The sequence below is a fragment of the Mytilus edulis genome, chromosome 10, assembly GCF_963676685.1.
Source record: "Mytilus edulis chromosome 10, xbMytEdul2.2, whole genome shotgun sequence".
Taxonomy (NCBI): domain Eukaryota; kingdom Metazoa; phylum Mollusca; class Bivalvia; order Mytilida; family Mytilidae; genus Mytilus; species Mytilus edulis.
Window position 1 is genome coordinate 47,069,974 of NC_092353.1, and position 26,487 is coordinate 47,096,460.

General features: G+C 32.3%; 2 protein-coding genes across 2 annotated transcripts; one reads left to right on the forward strand and one right to left on the reverse strand.

Annotated features, from left to right (window-relative positions):
• Positions 1-556: 556 nt before the first annotated feature.
• LOC139492454 (integumentary mucin A.1-like) lies at positions 557-4,858 on the forward strand. The gene is made up of 4 exons (XM_071280639.1): positions 557-629; positions 3,011-3,100; positions 3,865-3,879; positions 4,492-4,858. Exons 1-4 carry the CDS (start codon positions 557-559, stop codon positions 4,791-4,793), a joined length of 480 nt encoding a protein of 159 aa, XP_071136740.1. The 3' UTR covers positions 4,794-4,858.
• A 3,581-nt stretch (positions 4,859-8,439) lies between these two features.
• Positions 8,440-18,668, reverse strand: LOC139491328 (epithelial sodium channel subunit alpha-like). The gene is made up of 5 exons (XM_071278951.1): positions 18,547-18,668; positions 12,889-12,952; positions 12,458-12,568; positions 10,616-10,691; positions 8,440-8,871 (listed from the first exon to the last, which is right to left on the reverse strand). The coding sequence occupies exons 3-5, from the start codon at positions 12,550-12,552 to the stop codon at positions 8,680-8,682; spliced, it is 363 nt and encodes a 120-aa protein (XP_071135052.1). The 5' UTR covers positions 12,553-12,568; positions 12,889-12,952; positions 18,547-18,668; the 3' UTR covers positions 8,440-8,679.
• Between the last annotated feature and the right edge of the window lie 7,819 nt (positions 18,669-26,487).

The following is a 26,487-nucleotide window of genomic DNA, read 5'->3' on the forward strand; positions in this document are numbered from 1 at the left end:
CAATGTATACAAAAAGGGGACACAACTTGAATAGAAACAGATAAGTTGAAAATATCATTATATAGAAAAAGAGAGACTTCAGTTTTTAAATCGAAAACAGGAGACAAGATTCAACTTACACGACAGTGCACGAGAACTAATCTGAAATAATTGCTATTTGTATTTGACTCAGGACTGTACGCGTTCTTGGTTCTACTGTATTCTTGTCACGTAATGTTGTCATTTTATTGGTTTGTTTAACATTGACATACAAGCGCGAGGTTTGGCTAGCCACAAAACCAGATTCAAACCACCATTTGATTTCATTGTCTCCTGAAATTTGTCAATACCTTCTTCTAATTCGAGAGACGACAATTATGAAAAAAGGTTTTAATATCGGGCACATAATACTCATGTTATTATAAGAATCAAATTGCATTGTACTAATTAGGATTAAAGTAGGTCAAACGTAACTAGCATTTAATAAAAATATGAATAATTGTTTATTCAAATATTGAATTAATTTATACTTTGAAAAAATTTAACTACTGATTTCTTCACTTTTTCAGGATTAAGGATGGTGACTTTTCAGTGTTTTCCGATCTTTTATGACCCTGCAATTCCTCTGGAGATTAAAGCAGGCGGTTGGAGTAAGTTTACATGGTGTTCATCGCATTATTAAAGTCTCATATTCTATTAACGGAAATTCCAGTTATTGGCATATCCGTACAATTACTACATGTATATTGTAAAATATAATACAAACATGTATGATTTCATTATAATTCTGTCGAAATGCCAATATCGATGAATATAACGATAGAATCATTTCTCAAAACAATGAAACCTGTATCTGACAATTACATTATACTAACCAAACTTTCATGAGTAGCACATATGACTAATATTAAAATTTTATCATAAGGCCAATTAAAATTAAGTGCTAGATTTTCATCCCCGCCCGCCCCTCTGAAATCGTCCCGCCCCGATTTTTTTTATTTAACAAAAATACGATTTCTGGATTTTGGTCATGTCCGTTACCAGGAACCATCGATAATTTCGTTTCATTCGAAACTTCCTGTTTCAAATTTCTTTTTTGTATTTCTTCGCCGGAGTAATCCCATCGAAAATGATTAAGTCGAAATATTCTGCTGCTCTATGATGACAACATCATCTACCGAGAACAGAGATTGATAACGAGAAGGGCATGACATATTCGAGTTACGAGTAAAACGCCTTGTCCTTGAACGCAAATTGCGGTAGTCACCGGTAGTCACAAGTGAATCGAAAATCATGTTTTTTTCTTTATTTATACAATGACTTTGTGTCAGGAAATTTGGACTGTGAATGATATCCAAAGCGCAAGAATCGTAGAACAAATTGGTACAAAATACATGACTGGATTAAAGAAATTGACACAAGCACGAACTTGTTTGAATTATGACCGTATATTGAGAAAAAAATGTCGACAAACACGCATTTTAATTATAACAAGCCCTTCTATTCACCCATGGCTTTTGTTTTTGTTGACAAACAGCAAACACCCTCTGTTACTGTGCCTACCATCAATTTAGTCATTAAGCCACAACTAATTTTTTGGTTAAGTTCATGTTTTACATCATAATTTCTTTCAACACTGAGTTTACATTTTATTCTGTACTCGTAATACTTGTGTTGCATACAATTGTACCAAAACATTTAATTGATTTTATGACGACTACAAACCATTGCTTAGAAAGCAAAATAAATGTGGTGTAGGTATACTAGTAGTCTAACTGAAGACTGAAGAGAGCATTTCTCTTCTTTTTGATGTCTACTATAAATAGGTTTCTAAAGCGGCAATTGCATGTATAACAGTGGTTGCCAATCAGGGATTTTTATTTAAGAGTTTGAAAAATAGTGTAGGATTCCTTATACAGCATGTATATACATTATACAAGCTGTTTCCCACTAGCATATACCCCGCGGTATGAAAAACTCATGACGAGGGTTTCATATGAAATAAAATTTAAAAAATAAAATCCTCCCACCCGCCCCGTTTTTTTCAAAAATTTGGATGAAAATCTACTAATTAATTTTAGTTGGCCTAATGCAGTGTGTGATCTTTAAAAAAAATGAAGCAAAATGCAAATTAAGCACTTAAAACATGCAACTTGCATAATGGTGTAAAAAATGTAACATGATTGGAATAGAATGTTTAATATATGACCAATTGTGGTGATTCAAATTGTCTGTAAATTCTGTTTATTGGTAATAATTCAATTGTGGATGTAACGCTTCAGAACTGATTGGCTGACAGTGTTTTGTCTATCAGACCATTGACATAATTTAGTCATGTCAACGTGACGTTACAGGCGTTTTTTTCTCATGATTAACTACGGCTTAAAATGGAATTTAGAATTAAATTGACTATAATATTTGTTTAATCTATTCGAAATAACACAAAAAATGTTGTTCACACTTTAAAACAACTTTAAAATTCAGTGTGCACCACATTTTTGTTGTTATTTCGTCATAGACAGAAAAAAATAATACAGTCATTCATTAAGTATCAAACGAACAGACTATCGTCTATTCATTAATTTTTGGTACTTGCCATGACTTTGTCTGTTTTTCGTCGATTTGTTTGTTTTTAAAGTTCTTTTAATATTGCTGAAGTATTTAAGTTCTGTTTATAGGTCAATACCAATTTCAAACGTTTCGATTGAATGATGCTTTCATAACGCGCAGTTATTTCATGCATATTTAGAGCGACAGCATATGATATTAAAGGAATGAAACACTGAATAGATACATTTGAATGAATATATATAGATAAAAGGTATATCATGCAAAGTATGTGTGGTATTGTTTATAATAGATATAGGAAGATGTGGTGTGAGTGCCAATGAGACAACTCTCCATCCAAATAACAAGTTATAAAAGTAAACCATTATAGGTATGTTTGGGTTCATTTTGAAGAAATCTAGAGACAAACAAAAAATCGCTCAGCAATGCAGTAAGTGTTCTTGAAACGTTTGTACTTTTTCAGATAACTTTGATTCTACCAATAAGATAGGTGCATTTACTGATTTATGTCCATATTGTAAAGTGCCAGATTGGTTGTTTTTGTGGACAGCTGGTAAGCACAACTATTTTGAAGTAAAAGAATATAAACCTTTTATCGAGGTCCTTTTAACGTTTTTCTTATATCCTCTGGTTTTATCACGTGTACCAATATAGTATTATCACGGCAGTGCTTTAGCTATTTTGCAACATGTAATTAAAAAAATCCCTTAGACAATCTCTTCGGGGCCTCATCTTCTGAATGTCTAAATAATTCATGTACGTTAATTTTTGTTTAAATTTCACTACAAAAGATACCAGAGGGACAGTCATTAACTGAAAATAAACTTACAACGCCATGGATAAAAATGAAAATGGCAAACAGACAAACAATAGTACACATGAAAAAAATATAAACTAAAAATGATAAGCAACACGAACCCCACACAAACTAGGGGTGATCTCATATGCTCCGGAAGGGTAAGCAGATCTTGCTCCACATGTGGCACCCGTCGTATTGCGCATGTTATAACAAATCCGGTAAATAGTAATTCGGTAGGTCACTTTTATGAAAGGAAAGGCGATTGTAGTTACGACGTAAGGAACATATCCGATATCATCTGTGAAACGGTTATAAAAATTGCACTAACTAAGCAGACTGACAGAGAAACAAACCACCGTAACTGCTTTGAGACAATAAAACTGGAGTTGCTTATTGTTTAATACTCAATAACTCAATAGAGAACATACAATGGAAGTATTAGAAGTCCAAAGAAAATGTTGCTTGATTACTAACTTAATAAAAACCAATCAATTGATTGTTTTAAAACTCTTTTTCAGACCCAGGACCACCGTGTAAGTTTTAAGCACCATAATTGTTTTGTTGCTTTTAATGAAAACAAAAAAGTGCTTATAATCTTTATATAAATAAAACAAGATATGGTATGAATGCCAATGAGACAACTCTCCACAAGAGACCAAAGTGACACAGAAATTAACAACTATAGGTCATCGTACGACCTTCAACAATGAGCAAATCCCATAAGCATAGGTATCTATAAAATCCCCCAAAACGACAACAAAAACTTGTGTTATCATTAAATTTATTATTACCATTATGCTTAGCATAATGGTAACATTAGCATACGTATAGTGATAAAGTAAACATAAATATATAATGAAATCAATATAAAGATAATGAAAAAATCATTATAAGCATGTATGTGAGCACAGTGATATAATCACAATCACGCAAAAACGAGTTATATGATAACAATTGTCATTTTCCCTACTTGGTACAAGACAGTTGAAGAAAAACATGTGGATTGAACCTGGTTTTGGGGCTGACCAAACCTACCGCTGTTATGGTAATGTTAGATATAACACTAAAATGACAACATTTCATGACAAGACTTACAATGTATTACACGATATGAACATTGATCTACCCTTCCGATGTACTTTCAGCTACCCCGCTGCCTCTGTCGCTAGACTGTAATAGACCATCATCATGTTCCCCGCCTGGTGTAGTTTGTAATATGAGTGACACCATCCCAAAAACTTGCCCACCAACAACTGAACCAACAACTGAACTAACAACTGAATCAACAACTGAACCAACAACTGAACCAACAACTGAACCAACAACTGAACCAACAACTGAACCAACAACTGAACCAACAACTGAACCAACAACTGAACCAACAACTGAACCAACAACTACACATAGCCACTGTGGAAAGAAAAAGCGAATGCATCCATTAAATTAGACATAAATTCGTTGAATGTGTCTCCTATAAGTTTGATATACAAATAAAGATTGATTTCTCACTTATTTATTTATCTATTTACAAGTATTATCGTTCATATAAATATACAAAGTTGATTTCCGTTGCTTTATGGATCTTATATAATTGATTTCATGTATGTTTAAGATTTATGAAAGTCAACAATAAATTATGCCGTTAGTTTTCTCTTTTGAATTGTTTCACATTGTCATTTCGTGGCTTTTAATAGCTGACTATACGGTATGGGGTTTGTTCATTATTGAACACTGTACGGTAATCTGTAATGGTTAATTTCTGTGTCATTTGGTCTCTTGTAGAGAGTTGTTTCATTGGCAATCATACCCCATCTTCTTTTTTATAATCATTGTCATTTTGCTTAGTTTCTTTTGTTAACTATTCTGACATTGGACTCGAACTTCTCTTAAACTGAGTTCTACTGTGGGTATTGCTGTGTGTTTGTTTCTTCTACATTGGCTAGACGTATAGGAAGAGGGTTGATATATCACAAATAAAATTGAGAATTGAAATGGGTAATGTTAAAGAGACAACAATCCGACCCAAAAGCACATAACACATGTTAAAATACGCCGGATTCTTGCGCCTGTTCCAAGTCAGGAGTCTCTTATTTTTGTCGAGCCTGTGGCTTTTGTCGCAGAAAGCTCGACATAGGGAAAGTGATCCGGCGGCGGCGTTAGCTAACTTCTAAAAAGCTTTATATTTTAGAAGGTGGAAGATCTGGATGCTTCATATACTTTGTATATAGATGCCTCATGTTACGAAGTTTCCGTCAGTCACATGTCTAAGTCCTTGGTCTCATTTTCATGGTTCAGTGACAACTTGAAAAAAGTTAAGATTTTTTGTAATATTAAATTGTCTCTTATTTTAAGGAATAGGATACATATATATGGTATATGCGTACTTTGCAAGCTCCTCTTGCCGGTCAGACAGACAGTTTTCACTTGACCTCGACCTCATTTCATGGATCAGTAAACAAGGTTAAGTTTTGGTGGTCAATTCCATATCTCAGATACTATAAGCAATAGGTCTAGTATATTTGGTGTATAGAAGGACTGTAATATGTACATGTCCTACTGGCAGGTGTCATCTGACCTTGACCTGATTTCCATGGTTCAGTGGTTATAGTTAAGTTTTTGTGTTTTGGTATGTTTTTCTTATACTGTATTCAATAGGTTGACTATATTTGTTGTAAGAAATTATTGTTATGTGTACATGTCTAGCTGGCAGGTGTCATCTGACCTTGACCTCATTTTTATGGTTCAGTGGTCAAAGCTAAGTTTTTGAGTTTTGGTCTTTTTTTCAACTATATTTGTTGTATGGAAATATGTTATGATCTATATGTCAGTCGCTCATGTTTTATTTGACCTTGGCCTCATTTTCAAGGTTTAATGCTCAGTGGTAATGTTTTGTGTTTTGGTCTGTTTTTCTTAAACTATAAGTCAACAGTATTTGTTGTATGGAAGAATTGTTAGCTGTCCATGTCTGCCTGGCATGGTTCATCTGACCTTGACCTCATTTTCATGGTTCATTGGTCAATGTTTAGTTTTCTTGGTTAATTTTGAGTTTATGTGATAGTTGTAGTGAAGCTTTATATCAAGGACTGTCAAAATAATATCAATGATTAGTAAAGAATGCGAGACATTTCAGCGTGTGCACTCTTGTTGTAAGTCTTGTATGTTCTTAATCGTAAGTTCATTTTTATGTTTTGGAGTTTGAACTAGTAGAAATTTTGTTTAGGGGCCATCCGAAGGCCACCTCCGGGTGAGGGATTTTCTCTCTTTGTTAAATACCCATTGGTGGCCTACGACTGCTTTCTGCTCTTTTGTCATGTAACTATCACTTTAACACATTTTACATTTCCATTCTCAATGTTTAAGAATGCTGGTTTCAAATGAAAATGCCAGTTGTGATAGATAATGCAAAATGTTTCAACTATTTTACCTTACATTTCATTTCATAGATATGTAGATATGGATAGTCTGCTTTTACATCTTAAAAATTCACTGTGACACACAGAAGGTATACGCAATCAATAAACGGAAAGAAGGGATGAGTAAAGGAAAATAAATGAAAACGGAACGACTGATTTAAATAAGAGGATGTTCGATATACTGTATATTTTGGTTTATTTTTAAATTCTATACGATGCTTTATTTTTGTCTAGTTTTCTAATCAAAATAATTAAAATGAGAAGATAAATACCTTACAGCTCCATTATCCGTCGATGCAGAAATGTTTAATGTTATAAAACAATTTTAGCGTCTTTGACCTACTTTATCTTTATATTCGGATACTTGCGGTTATCTTCTCCAAGTTCAACGGGAACATTAGAATAGAACCCAGATGGAACCAAGAAGTTGGGTTGCTATAGCCAAACAACCCGGATGTTGAACCAGTTACTATGGTTTCGAACCAAAGAACCCGGATAGAACCAAGTTTCAGAACCAAAAAACCCAGATGGAACCAAGGTTTAGAACCAGAGAGCCCGGATAGAACCTAATTGCATTCAGAATTCTCATGATTTTATATACCTTCAACGTATTTTCCAAATCATTTATTTATTTAGCATATTTATATATAATTTATTTAGGGAATGTAACAAAATAGGAATGTAAATCACAATGTGTCAAACAAATACAAATATTTTACGAATGGCATATACGACCAACGTAGTAAAGAAGTCAAACGTAGATAGTTCCCCCCTTTTTAAGAAGAAAAAGAAAAAAAACCGGTTTAATATGAGGATTACATATTTCTTAAATTGTTTATGTGGTGTTTAATACTTCCCTTATAACAAAGCAGCACGAAAAGAAATAAATATATGGTTATTTCAGTACGATTTTACAGTTGTGAAACAAGTTTTCCTTCAAACTAAGCGCATCTAGTGTGGTAAATAAACTCATCATAGATACCAGGACTAAATTTTGTAAATACGCCAGACGCGCGTTTCGTCTACAAAAGACTCATAAGTGACGCTTGAATCCAAAAATAGTTAATAAGGCCAACTAAATTACGAAGTTGAAGAGCATTGAGGACCAAAAATACAGTGTTCGTGTCCCACATCACCTGTAATCTAAATGAAATGTTTACAACTGGACTAATATCATCCAGTCATTTTATAATAATTTTTTTATATAATATATTGATTATCTTAATTTACATTGGAGAAGAAACAATTGGAACCGTCTACGTTATAGCAAGTCATCATGCATATCAAATATTTTTGTAGGAAAAGATATCTGTTAAACAAAACGTACGTTTCTGAAAATATATAAATATATATGATATGTTCTTCCCGTATATTCTTGGTGCCAGGATATTGATTGGGCGTATTGCGTCTGTTTGTCTATTCCACACTGGCTTAAGGCACAAAGAGAGTGATGAGATCTCACATAGCATGTTAAATTTCCCTATCCTTCGTAAGTCTTGTATGATTTTTAAATCGTGTTTCATTTTAAAGTTTCTGAGTTAAGTAATGGCATTCATTTCGCAGAATAAATATACATTATTATTACATTTTTAAGAACTGCCATGGTGGCTTTTGACAGAAAATGTTATTCCATGAACTTTATAACCAAAAACTGACGAAAATAAAAGAACACGATCAATACAAATCCGCTATTCTCTTTAATTAGTACCCACAGTTAACAAAACGATACAGCAAACAGTATAAATCTAACAGTCTAAGTCCATGATTATACAAATCTTTAGACCGACTTATAGTAGACGTATGTCATCAAGTGAGTCCTGGTTTTCTCTTACTATTGGTGACTTGATGATTTGCTATATTACTCTTCCCTTCGACATGTTCGAAAGGTTCTTTATTAAATCAAAATGTGTGTTTCTTTCGTTAGAGATCAATTATAGTAGTTTCTACAATGTCATTTATGATGACATCAGTTTGCGTCTCTGTGACCTTTTTATGTCTCTTCATACTTCTCAGGAGAAAGAAACACAATTCTAGCAATTCTCCGATGCTAATGGCAGACATTCCAATCCACAGACCAAGAGATCCTCCAATATTTGATAGAAAACTTTCAAACTGCAATCAATAAACATTTAGAAATATAACAGCAACCCATCAAAATACTATTACGGGTCCTGACAGTTATTGAACTTGGGGTATTATTGTCGTCATGAAAAAGCAGGCAACGAATATCAAACTTTCCTTTTGAAAACTTTCCTAAGTAGTAAAACACGAACTTAGACATGATGAACTTCCTTGACATGCATTAATGATTATCAAGTTGCTACTAGTATGTTATGCAATTGAACTTTGCAGATTTCATGACCATTTTCTAATTCATATCATAGAATATCCTGATATTTTAACATAATAACGGCGTGGTCAATGAAGTAAATGAATATCCGACTGCCTTTAATTATTGTAGTAGTTTATTGTTAAGCAGAAACCAATGATTTGATTTATATTAATCATATTATAATTTATAAAGGAACTTACAAATTGAGAGTTTAAATATTTGTAGTATCATGAGTATGAATCAATATGTTTGTTATATCACGTCCCGAAGGGTATATTAAGAACTACTTGGAATAATAAATCTATGATTGTCATACAATTTTCATATGTGAATTATCATTTTCATAATGTGGGAAATTTACGTAAACTAATTATCTTGTGAGCGTTAAATATTATACTGGACTTGAAACAAAACAAAATGAATGTACCCTATTTTGTTCTTCTAACAATTTATATAGAACTATAGATATCTAATTTGAAGTAAAACTTTTTTCGATACAAATGCTGGCTATTATTTATCTACTCATTACTAAGTCGACATTTTGAAGTACAGTGTATTTCCTATAATGATTCCCTCGGTAGAAAGTAAAACATCAAACATATATCAAACTCCGAGAAAAATTCAAAATGGAAAATTCCATATTCAAATGGCAACCTTAACTCAAACCTATCAAGACGTCATATTCCTGACTTAGTAGAGACATTTTATAATGCAGAAAAAGGTGGAATAGACCTGGTTTTATATCTAACTAAACCTCTCACCTGTTGAGTGTTGCTTCATATGAAGAAGCTATTTGACTTGGGTTAATTCAAAGAGGTGAAAATGAAATATTTCCCTTGAATGTTTTACGGACGTATATTGAGTTGTTTAATCGTTATAGAAGTAACTTACCACCAAAGTTTTATTAACAACAAGGAACACGTTGAGTAAAATGTGAAATATAGAATCTGTTCATCCTAACGGGGACAACAAATCACACCTGGTGTTTAGTGGTTATTTTTTGCTCGGTCTCTTGGGTTTCTATGTATATTTTGTGATTGTTTTTTGTTTTGTTTATATTTTTCACCCTTTACATTAACCTAATTGAGTCGTAATGTTTTTTGACATTTTCCCTTTTGTCATGTTTGTATATCTTATTTTAACTTCAGTCTAGGTGTTCCCCACTCGATTTGTATTCTTGAAATTCATTGAGAGACATGAAAGGGTACTATGAAGATGACATGAGTTATGAAATATTCATATTTAAGCTCCCCATTGGTACATTAAAAGACATTAATAATAAATCTAAGGTGCCCTAAGACAAAGTTGACGTTAGATGAATTCATCTACATGTACATCTACTTTTTTAGGTTCATTTTGATCTTTTAGCTCTTGGCGTTTCTACGCATTTATAAGTCCCTTGATCCTGGCTTTAGACAGTTCATGATGATTGTAAAAACCAGGCAAGCGCTTATATCTCAACAGCGTTATTGTTTTTATTCTCTACCATAACAACAACTCAACAAATAAGCACAAATATCGTACCGTGATTGAAGGTATTTCTTCTGTAACTTCCTCATATAGCGACGAAAAGTATATACTTATTTGCAACAAACTGTTTCTACAAAACAAAAGCTTACATATTAGGCCATGTTCACACTAAACGCTATGTACAGTAAGCATGTTTACAATTAGTTTAATGTAATGTGCACTGGTTTTACATCAAATTTGTCTACATCTTTACACCTGGTGTAATAACCTGTTTTTATAACCTTTACATGAGATTTGTTCTCACTTATAAAATATTTGTCATTCAAATGTTCGTTAAATTGATTTGAATTTAAATTTCCTGGACAACTTTTGTAGCAGTTTTCAAAGTCATTTTAATTATTTGCAGTAATTTCATATTTCGCATATACATGTAGGATAAAAAGATAATAACCTGTCTTTATAATCTGCACAAAAGATTTTTTCACACTTTGTTAAACTATATGTTACATAAATGGTCGTTACATGGAATCGAATTCAAATTTCCCGGACATCTTTTGTAACAGTTTTGAATGCCATTTTGATGATTTGCACTACATCAAATATACTAAAGGAGCTATCATTTGATCGTTAGTGGGGGTTGGATTCAAATTAGAAAAAAGAAGGCACAACAGTTTTTTTTAGTAAAAACAAATAGCAGGATGAGCAACTAAACAAAGAAAAGTCAGGATGCAGAAGCGAATTTAGTTGAAAGAAATGCAGCATGCTCACAGACGAAGAAGAAGGATTGAGATAAATTAACAGCTCGTACATTGCAAATTAATGCTTTTTTATTTCTTATTGCATTTAACTTATCTGAGATACTAGCCAAACAAAACAATTCATTGCACACTCATTTAATTTGCTGTTATAAAATGATAAAAATTATTATAAATTAAGGAATGTATCTCCCTCATGCAAAGCTCTGATTCCTTTCAAGGGTCTGACTATACTTTTTGGACCTTTTGGATTATAGCTCTTTATCTTTTATATAAGCTTTGGATTTCAAATATTTTGGCCACGAGCATCACTGAAGAGACATGTATTGTCGAAATGCGCATCTGGTGCAAGAAAATTGGTACCGTTAATTTATTAAGTAATATATAAATGAGTGAATCGATCGAATAAAGACCAGTGTCAAATATTTCTTTCTACTCTCACTCTATGGGAACTCGACCTTAGTCGCTAATCCAAAACGAAACTAGCATGTAAACAATAATTACGTATATATATAAATATACATTAATGTTGTACATTCATCTTAAAAGGCATTAACAGAAACCATCAAATAAATACTGTAGGTAAAACAAGAAGATATTGCATGATTGCCCATTGCCATAAATACCGATCATTCACCAATTGACGCGGATGAAAAGAAAAAGAACGAGCTAGCTGTAAAAATAGGGTTAATCAATCATTTTATACATAAGAAAATGTGTGTATCAAGTCAGGAATATTACAGCTGTTTTCAATTCGTTTGATGTGTTTTAGTTAATGATATTGCCAGTGACTTTCTGTTTTAAATTTTCCTCTGAGTTCGGTATTGTTTTCAAATGTCTCATATTAAATGTTTGAAAAGTAGTTTTCAGTAAAAGTCAATCATGAATAATTACTCATTGATAACCAACATTAGATAGCAACTTGTCTAATGCTTAGTCCGTTTCTGTGTGTGTTACATTTGAATGTTGTGTCGTTGTTCTCCTCTTATATTTAATGCGTTTCCCTCAGTTTTAGTTTGTTACCCCGATTTTGTTTTTTTGTCCATGGATTTATGAGTTTTGAACAGCGGTAAACTACTTCAATCTTATATTTCTTAGTGAGAAAATATACGATATAAGGATATGAAAGCACGTAATCTACCTTGAATTTGCGTAAGATAGTCCTTTACTTTTCAATATTTTTTCAAGTAAATCTTCATAGTTTTCTGCTGGCCATCTGGTTGTCGAAATTGTCATCGCGTGCCTTTTTTCACTACAATTTTTAAAAGTGTATTTACATAAATTCAAAGAAAACGAGAAAAAAACCGAAATTCTTTAAAACAAGAATATTACGTTGGCTTCAGTAATTGCTTCACTTTTATCTTCTCATCATATAAATCGTCCTATATATTATTACAGTAATTAAATTCCAAACATTAATTTTATAAAAAAAAAACACATATTTGTATTCAAACAAACGAAAGAAATGCGTTCTGTATAAATGGAAAATATACTGACTGAAAAACATGTGAATCCTTAAATAAATTCATTGACTCATCTGTTTGTATTGTTTGTTTAAAGTGTCGTATTTACCTGCAAGGATTAAGGCATTTGCATCCAGTCACGTTTCCATGGACATTTTCTATGCAATCAAAGTCTGAAAAACAACATAATTTGAAAAGAGAAGCTTTTCGAAAACTAACGAATAGTTTTAAAGTTAGCGAGTCTGATAGTTTACATGTTATTATTTTAAGGTTAGCTTTACAATAATTCATATTAATTTAACAATCTAGTTTATTATTGAGGAAGTAAAAATCTGCATGTAAACCTCACTAATTGATATCGATACTTAAACGCTGTAAACATTCTTCTAACAGAACAGGGAAGAATATTGCCATAATTTGAAACCACTGTGGACTCATGTATTTATAAGGGTATTATTTTTTGTGGATTTCTGAAAACCTTCATATGCGTGGATATTTAATTTCGTGTATTTGCCAATCGCTGTATAAAAGCCTATGTAAAATATTTTATTCGTTGAACAATTGAATTCAGTGTTCACCTGTACCCAACAATCCAATAAAAATTGGTATCCAACGAATATTAATGAATCCAAAGTATTAGTATTAAAATATTTTAACAATACTAGTACTGTATTTGTTTGGTATGTTAAAAGAAATGACAATCAAGAAAAGGATAATCAATCAGCTTTTCATAACTGTAATTGACACTGATAGACGTCTATTGAAAGACCCATTATTGTTTGTCAATATTTCAAGATAAATGTAAGGTCTTTATTTTCATATCCGAGTTTCCCTCATTTAGTAGCGCTAAAGCCTTTTTAATGGACATTGTGGAAGAAGTTAAGTTTATTTTTTTTTATGTTATGGAAGCTTCTAATTGTTTAATTTGTTCTTTTAAAGGGAAAGTTGGGCATTTACGCGAACTGTCCAAATACACATGTATTGTAATTTTTGTTTTATTTTTAACAAATTCCTTTTCCATAAGCTTTTTTCGGCAACTGTTTCCTGAATCTATTTTCATATTTCGTCAAATTTCTTAGAGAACTATAAACGACTGAAAAAAGTTGAAATGTCGGGAAGCCAGGTGATAGCTTTTTATTTGTTCGATTTTAGTTTTTTGAAAACTTTCTGAAAACAAATGGCTCCGTTTATATCACAAAACTCTTCTTTAAGCCTAAACGAAACAGTTGAATTGTATTTCCAAATCTTTGCAATTATTCAAAATGTCTTTTGATTATTCTTTGGTTTCCTACTGTGTGTATTTCGTTCAATATTAATCATATCCGTGTTATGGTAACCTATGGAACGCCAAGACTACCTTATATTGATGATCAGCATAATATACTGGGGCCAAAACATATGCAGTGGTCATAACTGTATATGCAGTGCTCACAGCATTATATGAAGTGGTCACACGATTATATGCAGTGCTCACAACATTATATGCAGTGCTCACAACATTATATGCAGTGCTCATACCATTATATGCAGTTTTCACAACATTATATGCAGTGGTCCCAACATTGTATACAGTGGTCACAACATTATACGTTTTTTTGTTGATGATGGAGATGATCAGTGATGGTGATGATGATGATTGATGTATGAGATGGTGTTGGTTTAGATTCGGTAAACTGCGGATTTTTTTTTTATCCGAAATTACCGAATACAGTCATAATTGATAATGCCCCGCAAACAAATTAAAAAAGTTATTGAAGTCATGTTATCAAGGCAATTTGATTGAAAGCTTAAAAACCCGCCTGCTATTGTATGCAAATTGGCAAACATAATTTTATTAATTCATGGAAAGTTCAATCTGGGGAAATGATGAAGCTAACTGTTGAATGAATACACAAGTTCTGTTCTTCGTAAGAAATACGCATGGCATAATGTAAGTTAAATAATAAAAAAAGTTACTGAAATACGAAAGAAATTTGTATGATATATGCTTCGCGTTCATTTCCTACTGAAGGTCTTTAGTAAGGTGCCACTTTACAGTGAGCACTCAGTTTAAAAAAGCTTAAATACATTTTCAAGAAAATAGTCAGCTTTCTTTAAGACCTGAGTCCCATGTTACATATTACGCTAGCTTGTATATGTCATGATAGAGTCATTATTTGGCATTGTTTTCTTAAGTTTGCATTTTTACATGATAATACTAACAGATATGAAAAATGCAGTTTAAAGCTTTTCATTGTAGGTGTTTAACATAACTTTACATCAATTATTCCATTTTTTACCAGCTTTAAACCACGCCAAGCAGTTTGTCTTATATGATCAGCAGCCTTATATCAAAAATAAACTTTCAGAACAAAAACTTTACCCTTACTAGACCCAGTTTAACATTTTCATTTATAGTTATCATCTCCTCGGAAAACGGAGTTTGTAGGAGTGGATAAAACGTTAACTTCATTTGTTCGTAAGTCTATCATGCACGGTTAACATATACAATAAGAGCACTGCATGAAATGATTAGTTTAAAGAATCAATAAACTACTTGAAAATCAGTTGTAAGTTCCGAGTTTATTATTTTCCTGGTAGTTTATTGGTAAAGTAAACGCAATATTTAATAGTAGTTTACAAATGGTTTACTGGAGGTATGATTGCCAATGAAACAACTCTCAACAAGAGACCAAATGACACAAACATTAACACCTATAGGTCACAGGATGGCCTTCAACAATAAGCAAAGCCCATACCGCATAGTCAGCTATAGAGAGCCCCGAAATGACAAACGTAAAACATTTCAAACGAGAAAACTAACGGCCCAATTTATGTAACAAAACATGCAACACATCAACAAACGACAACCACTGAAATACAGGTTCTTGACTTTGGAGAGAGACATACATACAGAATGTGGCGCGTTTAAACCAACCCTTCCTCTAACCTGGGATTGTGGTGTAACAGAACAACATAAAAATGAACTTTCAAAATCAGTTAAAAAAGGTTTAACTCATCAGATGGATACAATAATAAATAACAAAAATATAGAGTAGACGTGGCTGTGGACTTGTATATCCCAACAAGGAAGAGGGTACTCTCAGTTACTGAGTGCTAATGCAAAGCTAAAAACAACTAATATAAAAATCATGCATCGCAGTTTTGCATTTAGGTAAAGATTTAAAAAAAAAAAAAAAAGAATGAATTACTATTATTGGATAGTAACGATTGTCCATGAAAATAGCTAAAGTAATTCTGGTTAAGTTTTGCATTAAGATATAAAATCTAATCAACTACCAGTCATAGAAGAATGATATCTTTTAGACCGCAGATCTCTGATAACAAAGGACCATGAAAACAAATTGGTCGCCTCGACCTCTATTTTACGCACGAATGATTCTAATTAAAATTTGTAATAAGGTCCAGATGATAGCAACAACAGATGAAAGAGGAAAGCTATTTGTTACTGAGCACTTCTTTGATTTTATTGAAGGTCTGCACCAAATTTTTGTCATAATAACAGAAGAACAAAACATACGACAATCATTATTATGTCAATATATAATTGTTATATAATTATATTAATGGAGAACAAGTAGTATTGTTTTAATGTGAATTCTTCTCGTTGTTGTTATTGGCGTTCTAAATCTCCTCACATACAAGCTTGTCTATCGTCTGAGGATTTCTGTTATTTTTGCTAAAAAATGTTTTTTCATATCCCATGTTAGGATCAATGTCAGAGGTTGAAAATTACATATCTGAATATATTTTGCTATCTGGAAACGTTATGTTTACGGTGGATCTTGAAAGCTTACGATACCGTTACAGGGAAGAATTGTTATTTTCGCGAAGTCAAACTATGACTTATCCATGTTATCGTGAAAGGATTCAGTTTTCGATTGATTTTTTTATCATACAAAATTATCGAACTTGAAAACGAGTTCATGAACCCCTCTTTATTAAAATGCCATTTGGTTTGAAAACGTAAGTTGTGCAATTTTTAAAAATTTACAAAGAAACAGAAAAAAATGACATTTCTTTTCTACATTCGTGAACATTTAATAAATATGAGTTATTTTAAAAACAAATTGCACAGAATTAAAGGTCATTTGTATAAAACAAAATTTACAAATAATCTAACAAAAACCGCTTGTGTATCATCTGTATATGTTTTTTAATACTTAAAATATACAAATATTAAGTTGTGAATATGATGAAACTGATCATCAAAATAAGATCAAAATATGTTAAAAATGCCCTTGTGTGGAATGAATTTGTCGTAAATCGATCACACGTCCTAATTTATTTATTTCAATCAGAGTTTTAAATATTGTATATTGCCTTAATGATAACATGACTTAAATAACTGTTTAAATCTGTTTGCTGGGCATTACCAATTATGAATTCGGCAATTTCCGCTAAAAATAATCCGAAGTTTACCGAATCTGAACCACCACCATCACATACATCATCATCATCACTGATCATCACCTTTATCAATAAAAACGTATGACAACTGCGTATAATATTGGGACCACTGCGTATAATGTTGTGAGCACTGCATATAAACTAGCCAGTCACATCTGAGGTTATGAGTTCGAACCCCGCTTGTGCAGGTACACTCGACTCCAATCTTAATTGACTAGGATTGTCAGTTTTCCTATCGAAGGGTGTTGGGTTTGTCAGGGCACTTCGGCTTCCTCCACCAATTAACAACTAGTCACCACGGAATAGCCTAAATGCGGTGCTTAAAAGTGGCGTTAAAACACCAAAAACAAATAAAACTAGATTTGCCATTGCAAGCAATAGCGGATGGCACCCTTTCCCCATTGCCAGGCCAGCGGAAGCCATTTAGAACATGTTTGCTGTTTCCATGGCAACGGCGGCCATTTTGAAAATTCGAAACTCAAAAGTTAAAGTCTACATAATCTAGGCAAAATTTGTTATAAGCTTCATTAAATTTAAAGCATTTTGAAGTTTTTCAAAATTTGGCTGTTCCCATGGTGACGGCGGCCATTTTGAATATTCCAAAGTCATACCCCCACCGTAATTTTTTCCCTCCATAATCATATATACCATCATATACCATTTAATGTCTCTAGAATAAATTTAACATTGATGTTCTGGAATGTTCTGTGAAAATTCAAAGTTTTGACCTTTTTGCATTGTTTACATGGTAACAACAGATATTTTGGAAATTCCAACGCCAAATTCCACATCTTCTTATGTTGCTCATCGTTACTGTGAAGTTTCATTAAGTTTGGAGCGTTTTGATATTTTGGAAATTTTTGGTGTAGTTTCCATGGCAACATAGTAGTGCCAATAAGTACCAAAATCATCCAACACCTATATATGGCTGGCACCTATATTGTGTTAAAATATAAGGATTCTGAATTGAAGCATCTCCAAATTATTCCCCAAAACCAAAAAGTGAATTTTTTCACAGTTGTTCCGTTTCCATGGTAACGGCAGACATCTTGAAAGTGCCAACCACAAAAAGCAAATCTTCACATGGTTGTTAACATTATGGTATAGTTCCATCTTCTTTGGTCCATTTATATTAGAGTTCCAGACTGGACAAAAAAGTGTGGAAGAAAAATAATAAAGATAAAAAAAACAAAAAGAAACGTAGAATAACAATACGTCACCCAAACTCCGTTTAGGGTGCCATAATAATAATAAAGAATACCTCAATAATACACATTGCACAGTTGGAAGGTGTCAATTATATTGAAAATGTATTTGTTAACAGATTGTGACATGTTTAATCATTAAAGATCGATACCTTGACTTGTACATGTGTATAGATCAGTTTTGCCATTAGGAAAGGTCAGCAGACAGTTGCACTTTTCTTTTACATTCCTTTCAACACATTCCTCGAAACACGCCTGGACAAAGTATATTACTGTTGAGTGCATTACACTAGTTATGAATACACAATTTTGTCTGAACATGTAATAATAATATCTATTATGTTATAATATTCATAATTGTTTTGTCGTCAACAAAAAGTAAATATGTGGCTCAATATCATGTGAGTCCAAAAATTTTAAACAAAACAATCTACGTGTATGCAAAAACAGAAACATACAGAATTTTGTGTCCTCAATTCTCTTCAAATTCCCACTTTCTTTGGTCTTAAGTTAATAATGTAACCCTGATATTTATAATATCGGTCACATTTCTGTCCAGATTTTGACATTTCTGAAAGTGATTTGACGTTTTATGAAATGTTTAAAAGGGGATTACAAATATAAATCTATAATAATGTTTATCACCCTTAACCTTGTGTGTTTCTTGAAAGACTTTACTGATTACAAAAACAATTGTATGTAACACTGCCGGTATGTCAAAATCATCTCATCATAATATCCCTTGCCGCTATGAGTTAACGTAACAATATCACAAAAATAACTGACTTACATTAATGTTTCTGAATTTGTTGCTTTCATCACAAACTGTTGTACCAGGAATTCTTTCAATTTTTTTCTTTAAAAAAAATAAACCAACGTAGTTTGATTATTTTCTTTCTGAATTGGCAACATGTTTGTTACGATTGGAGGACTTGTTTTTCAACATAACATATCTAGCATTTCATCTGGAAAATCGATGCTATTCGTCTCGCCGCTTGTTCATTTTTTTTTATAAATAGAGAGAATTTCAGCTTCCGAATTGTTACTTCCCATTTGAATGTAGCAATATTACAGCAGTGCCTGAGTATACATCTCACAGTTGATGCGATATTTCAGAGCTTTTGCTCTTCACAAGGAAGGTATTAAACCAAGATTTCCAAGTAGTTTGTTTTTAAATCATCCCTTTGCAAATTTAATAACGCCAATACGAGATGGTTCACCGTTATAAAATATTAGTTTCACAGATGACGATGGATATTTTCCAATACATGTTACTACAATTTCGACCCGTTTTCTGAATGTGACCTTCCAAATCAAACATTTTAGCGAGTTTACACTAACATGAGCTACACGACGAAAAACACATGTGGATCAGGATATGCTCGTTAGTTTGTTATGTCTACTTTGTTTTGTCTGTAGGTGTTTTCCTAATTTTTGTAGCCATGGTGTTGTCAGAAAAACAAGAATGTCTCAGTATTTGAATCCACAATTCTCTTTAATACGCATTGCGAACAAGGAATAACAATACGAAAAAAGATGACTTTATATGTCAATATGTCACCTCATATTTCCAACAACTATGAAATATGTCTATATATGGATTAGAACATAGCCTTGACTTATTCTTACCTGAATTAAAGAAATGTCAGTTCTAGATACCATTGTTTTCTAAATAAGGATGAGAACCATGTTCATGAATCGACAATCTTATTCCAGCTTCTGAAGCTATGAATGGAACGTAATCGCTCTGATTTACATTGATTATCAGCTGTAAAGCTAAAATTATATTAAAAAAATCAATTTGTAGCTTCAGATAATTTTCTATACCATTCTTTTTTGAATTACAATTCAAAAACATGTCACTACAATTTTACACCAACTAAAAGTAATTAAATATAAACAAGTTATTCAGATCTTGCCAGGAGTGCTTGTATGGCCACAATAATATGAATAAAAAAAATATAAAAAATATTGTCTTTTTGTCGTCTGGATTTTTCTTTTTTTATTAAGACTGTGTTAGATATGTTACAAAAAAACATATTTACCAAATAGTGGCCCTGCACGTTTCGTGATCATTGGTTCCGGTGGGAATCTGTAGCACATACCATAGTACTTGTCAAAAAATGGAACAAATACGCTGAAATAAAATAAGTTTATTTTAAAACCTAACACCTACATGAACTAGTTAAGCGGTTAATTTGAGAGATAACAAATAGTTCTCAATCCAAAACTATACTATCTTTCCTTTGTTTAGTTGGTTCCAGATCTTTTTCATTTTTTCTAAGAGCATATGAAGGCGTTAGTAGCATACAGGTGTTCCAAAGTCATCAATCGATAAAAAAAAAAACAAATCCGGGTTACAAACTAAAACCGAAGGAAACACGTCAACTATAAGAGGACAACTAAAATGAACAAAAACACATACATAGAAACGAACTATTTAACAAGTGACACATTCCTGACTTGGTACAGGAAATTTTAAGAAGACAATGGTGGATGAGAACTGTTTTTATGGCTAGACAAACCTCCTGCTTTTATGGCAATTTTAAAATATATAGTGCGCGAAAATGGCAACACCACGTGGCAGAAATACAGCATGATTACACGCATGAACTGACAACCCACTGAAGTACATGAAGTATCAGCACTTATTTGATGACAACAATGTCTGCGACTTTTTTTTCTCTTAAAGAAATCTAATTAATTGGAACAGATCAAAATATGACATATCTGTTTTCATATCAGATGTATTATCAGCCGTCTGTGATATGAAAAATGTCATGTTGTAATTTTATTTTTTGGCAATTTTACTTTGACAAAATATAAGTGTAGAATAAAAAACTATTTAAGAAATTAAAATCTTCACACGTCATGTTTAGTGCAAGACAACTACATACTAGCCTATGAATATATCTAGTTATATTTAAGAAATATTTAATCGTAAAATTTGCAGACGCACTTGTATTTTCTAGATATTTTACACTTATGTGTTTGACCTGACAATTTTTTTTGTCGACTTCTCCCCTCAACACCCTAACCCCACCCAACACCGATCATACTGCACAACATATGGATACTCTCAGTAAATGATAATATTTTACAAAATGCTATGTTAACATGGAAATTCAACAAATATAATACAGTATATCGCCATAACTACAATTGACAACTGTGCAATATTTAACAAAATAATGTACAAGTAGTTTTAATTCACTAAACCATTTTATGTCTATGTTTTTTTCTGTTGAAATTATACCCTTACAGTTACCTTTTCTTCAGGAAAACAAAAGTACGTAATATGCTATATATGTGACCAATTGCATAGTAGAAAACTAGAACCACTTGAAGAAACATAGCATACCTTTCATTACATTGACGTCCCTCAAAATTGCAGTAGATAACAAAGTCGGAATAATCCGCAGACAATGCTTTAATTGCCTGCTCTGTTTCATTTTCAAAATTGCCCTCACTACCAAAACTACTCATCAACAGTCTGAATGCCCCGCTTGCTCTCAAGATGGGATCAACATCTAAGTCCACTGCAGATACAAAAAAAATCATTAAAATTGGTGATATTTAAAAATTTTGATTTATTATCTACAAAGCCACTTGTCAATTTTTTTTAAAATGTAAAATATAAAAAATAACACGTTATAAACTACTTGTGTTTGAAGCACTTTTCTGGGTGTCGCTTTAAAGGGAACTATCAAAGATGAAGGAGGCTTTAAATATAATGTCAACATTCATATCATACTAAGTTTCTTGTGTATAATTCGGAGTTTAGTATGACGTCCATTATCACTGTACTATTATGCATATTTTAGGGGCCAGCTGAAGGACACCTACGGGTGCGGGAATTCTCGCTACATTGAAGACCCATTGGTTGCCTTCGGCTGTTGTTTGCTCTATGGTCGGGTGGTTGTCGCTTTGACATATTCACCATTTCCTCCTCAATTTTATTTTAAGATACGTAATTAAGCATCCAGCACAGTGTAAAAGACTCTTTCCTTCAGACTATTGACTAGCGGCTATTAAACATTGAAAATAAACTCATCAACTCTGAAAAAGAACTTTCCGGATCATTCAGTCACTGAGACTCCTATTAAAGCTACAGACCAATATTTTGAATTAAATGAATTCCGCAATATAAACAAATAAAAATTTCCATTGGTAACAAAACAAGGAGTGTTCTTATGCCTCCTTAGTGGCTAGGTGTGGAATTATCCATGAAGGTGCAATCATCAAAGAAAAGATGATGATGAGAACAAGTAAACATATCCGTAGTCGTACTGATGTTCCATATCGAGACTGTTACATAGACTGTTAACCGATTATTATTGTTTTGGTTTTATAACCACAACTTGTTGACGTTTCTTTTCTACGCCACCAGCCTTTTAGCCATCACTTTTTAAATGACATGAACTATCAGTGATACGTTCATTTTCTATAAATATATTATTCTTTTAATATTGTTGATTTGGATTTACAAGAATTGGATCGATGCCACTGTTATGTTACATGTCTCTTCTGAGCCAACAGACTGTGTACTGTTTATAATGACATGCAATATCATTGATAATATGTGTATGTTCGACACAAATATTGTTTATTAAAAGTTATATTATTCAAGAAATTAAGGCTTTACTACCAAAAGTCATAAAAAAAGCTTTAGTGATTTAACAAATCATTTCATAAATCCCGTTTTTCAAGTATCCCTTAAAAAAATAGGTCTCCATTTTAAATTTTTAGTTTTCAATTATCACCCACTGTTTCGAACAATCGAAACCGTTTTTGAAAAATGAATATATATTTTTTTAGAAACGAGAGCGCCATCACTGTGAATATGTTACAACTGTATAATTTAAAAGTCCCTCTTCCGAAAAAAATATGACAAGACTCATCCGTGGTTATGATAAGTTGAGACATTTGTTACACTTTGCGGAGTTTCCTACAAAAACGTAAAACGTTTAAGTAGAACTCCACAGTAAGAAAATAAAACTAAAAATGGGCCACAAAATGTTTTATCATCTCTTATTCCTGGATTTCCAATACATTAACCTAACTGTTTGTGTTGTACATGTGCATTTGTATGTAATCTGTATCTTCCATTGATTTGATTTTCAAAACTTAAAAGGGTGAAAATTAATTCCTTTTTTGTATATCCATGGCAACATTCTGCATTTATTTACAATAAAATATTGCAAAAAGGGGGTGAACATGTCACATATCCCCACAAAATTTGAATTAAACTAAAATTCCAATGCCATTGAGTGATACCTTTTTAGAAACTGTTTACATTAATCTTCCTAATTATGCTAATGATCAAATAAAAAATGGGTGTCTTTCGTCTCATTTTTTCGTAAAATCTAATCACAAAGTTCGTGCGACAAAAAGTTGGAAAAAACATTACAATAATTGCCGGACCAATGTATGGTATGGACATAGAAATACAGACTGTCATACAGAAAACAGCCTATATTACATACATACATAATCTTGATGTTCATATAAACCCAATACAAAGTCTATTTTAATACTCAGCTATCCAAAAATTAATTTTATTGCACATTAGCTCTTATATTTGAAAATCCACAGAAGCCAAAATGGAAACTACACACCTAACTGTGGAGTGCTACCTTATAATACAGCAATAAAGGAGATGACAGACAGACAGTTTGACTAAACGGAGATCTATAGTATATCCTCTACAACTTTCATATGATGTGGTTTATTAATTAGATCAAAAATTTAAATATAACTACACTTTTTCTGTCGATTCGTAAGATTAAACTGTGGTTTTGAGAATTCAAATGCATCTTGCTAACCAACCATCATTGTTACGCAAATATCGGACGCAACAATCGTTTATTTTGCCAGCTGTACTGCAGCGGAAGCGATTAGAAATATATACCTACCAACGACAAGTTTTAAGTATATTCTGGGACTCTTAACAATGCCGTATTCATTTTCAGCCGTACATCTGTAGACTCCACGATCACTCTGTTCGGCATTTAAAATTGTAAGTGACGGATTGTCGGGTGTAGACCCATTGTACTTGTTTTCACTGTCACTAGTTAAATCCATGGAGGTATCACCTACTTCCCTCTGCCAGTTTATAGAAAAGGCTGGATGATTGCCGGTCACATCACATTCTAGTGTTATCGTTCCCTTCAAGTGAACTGTGTAAAATGTACTCTGAATTGCAACATTAGGAACTGAAAGCATGAATAGTTACGGATAGATAAATAGATGTTTTACAAATTCAATTATTTTGATTACGTTTTATTAAGGTTACAAAATAGAAAAGAATATATAATTTCTTAAAATGCATAGTATAACATATTAAAATTGTCAATATACATTACTGTGTAGCACTTTATACATATTTTACCGAAGAAGCAGATAATCAACTAGAATCAAGGAACTAGAAATATTACAATTATATACAAAATCAAAACAAAAAACAAAGATAATTCAAGTTTAAATATATGTCTTTCTCCTCTCATTATTAATAGCAATAGAGTTTTTTTTCAAGATACATTTTTGTTAAGATATATTTACCCTGATTATCTTCAACTGCTGCACGAATGTCCCTCTAAAAGAAACGTATAAATGAAAATAAATATTGAGATTGATTGTGGTAATGTTCATTAAAATTTCAAAATGGAATGCTACATCAGCGCCAAAAAATAATAATGGAAAAAAAACAACAAAAAAACAATTGAAATACACGTTATAAATTTCAGGCGTTCGAAGCACTTTTTTCTGACGTTTTCCTTTTTTTTTTACGCCAAACGCGCAAAGCAATGAATGTGGTTTTTAAATTGATAAGAAACTTTTTTGTTAAATATTTTGTTTAGTTTGATATTGTGACACAGTGATGAATGCTGTACCCATATTTTGACCAATTTACCTGTTATGTCTGTTTTGTTAATGCATCGTTGTATATATAACGACATTTGATGCGACCGTCATGCATACAAGTGAGAGGTTTAGCTTTATAAAACCACGTTCAATCTAAATTTGAAAATGCCTGTACCAAGTCAGGAATATGACAGTTGTTTTCCATTTGTTTGATGTGTTTTATTATTTGATTTTGACATTTGATTAGGGACTTTCCGTTTTGAATTTTTTCTCGGGGTTCAGTATTTTTGTGATTTTACTTTTTTTCTATACAGTTCGATATTAACAATTGAAATGAAATACATTATACATGGTCTTGAATGTGACAAACTAGTATAACTGAAGCCCCTTTTAAGTGAAAGTTAAACTATCTAGAATTAAAATTGATACTTCAAGTTGGAAGAGCATTAGTTAAAGAACAAAATACGTTAACACTATTGCTAGGTTATGAAGCTCCCTCTGGAGTTATTAAATTTCTAAACTAGTAAAAAAAACTTTATATTAAATTTGCATTGGTAGAACTTGGGTGTAAAATCGAAAGAAAAGAAATCTAAAATCTGCCTCAATTTAGGCTTCAAGTTTGGGACTCAACATTGGAAGTCTTATATGAAATGAAAAATAGGTGTTATAAGGCAAAACCTTATACCGTGTATCGTAGGAAAAAGTCAATGAAGTCCGAAAATCAGGCACACATTTATTAACCTTACCTTAGTGCATCCTTTATATAAATTAAGTCAAATGTTTATTTTCTTATTAGAGAGGTAAATATAATTTGAAGAGTGCTGAAGATATTCCTATACAAATGTTGTCTTTCAAAATATTGCATGCCTAGTTGACGCAAATCTTAATCAGAATTCGTTAATTGTGTACGTCTGAAACGCTATTCAGATTTAAATTTATCATAAATGCTTTAATCTTATCATTTGTAGGCAAAGGATAAATTAATATCTTAATTCGTTAGTCTAAGACATATGATCATTTAGTTATAAACTGGTTTGATACGCGAATAGTCCATTGCTGCAAATCTAGTCTAGTATGTCATTTAAGAATACGTTTAGGTAGATAAAGTAAGATGGGGTATGAGTGCTATTGACATCTCGACTTCTCTCCATCGAAGTCACAATTTGTAAAATATGAAATAGTTATTACCTTTTTACGTTTGCCATGGCTGGCTGTTGAGTCATCAAAAC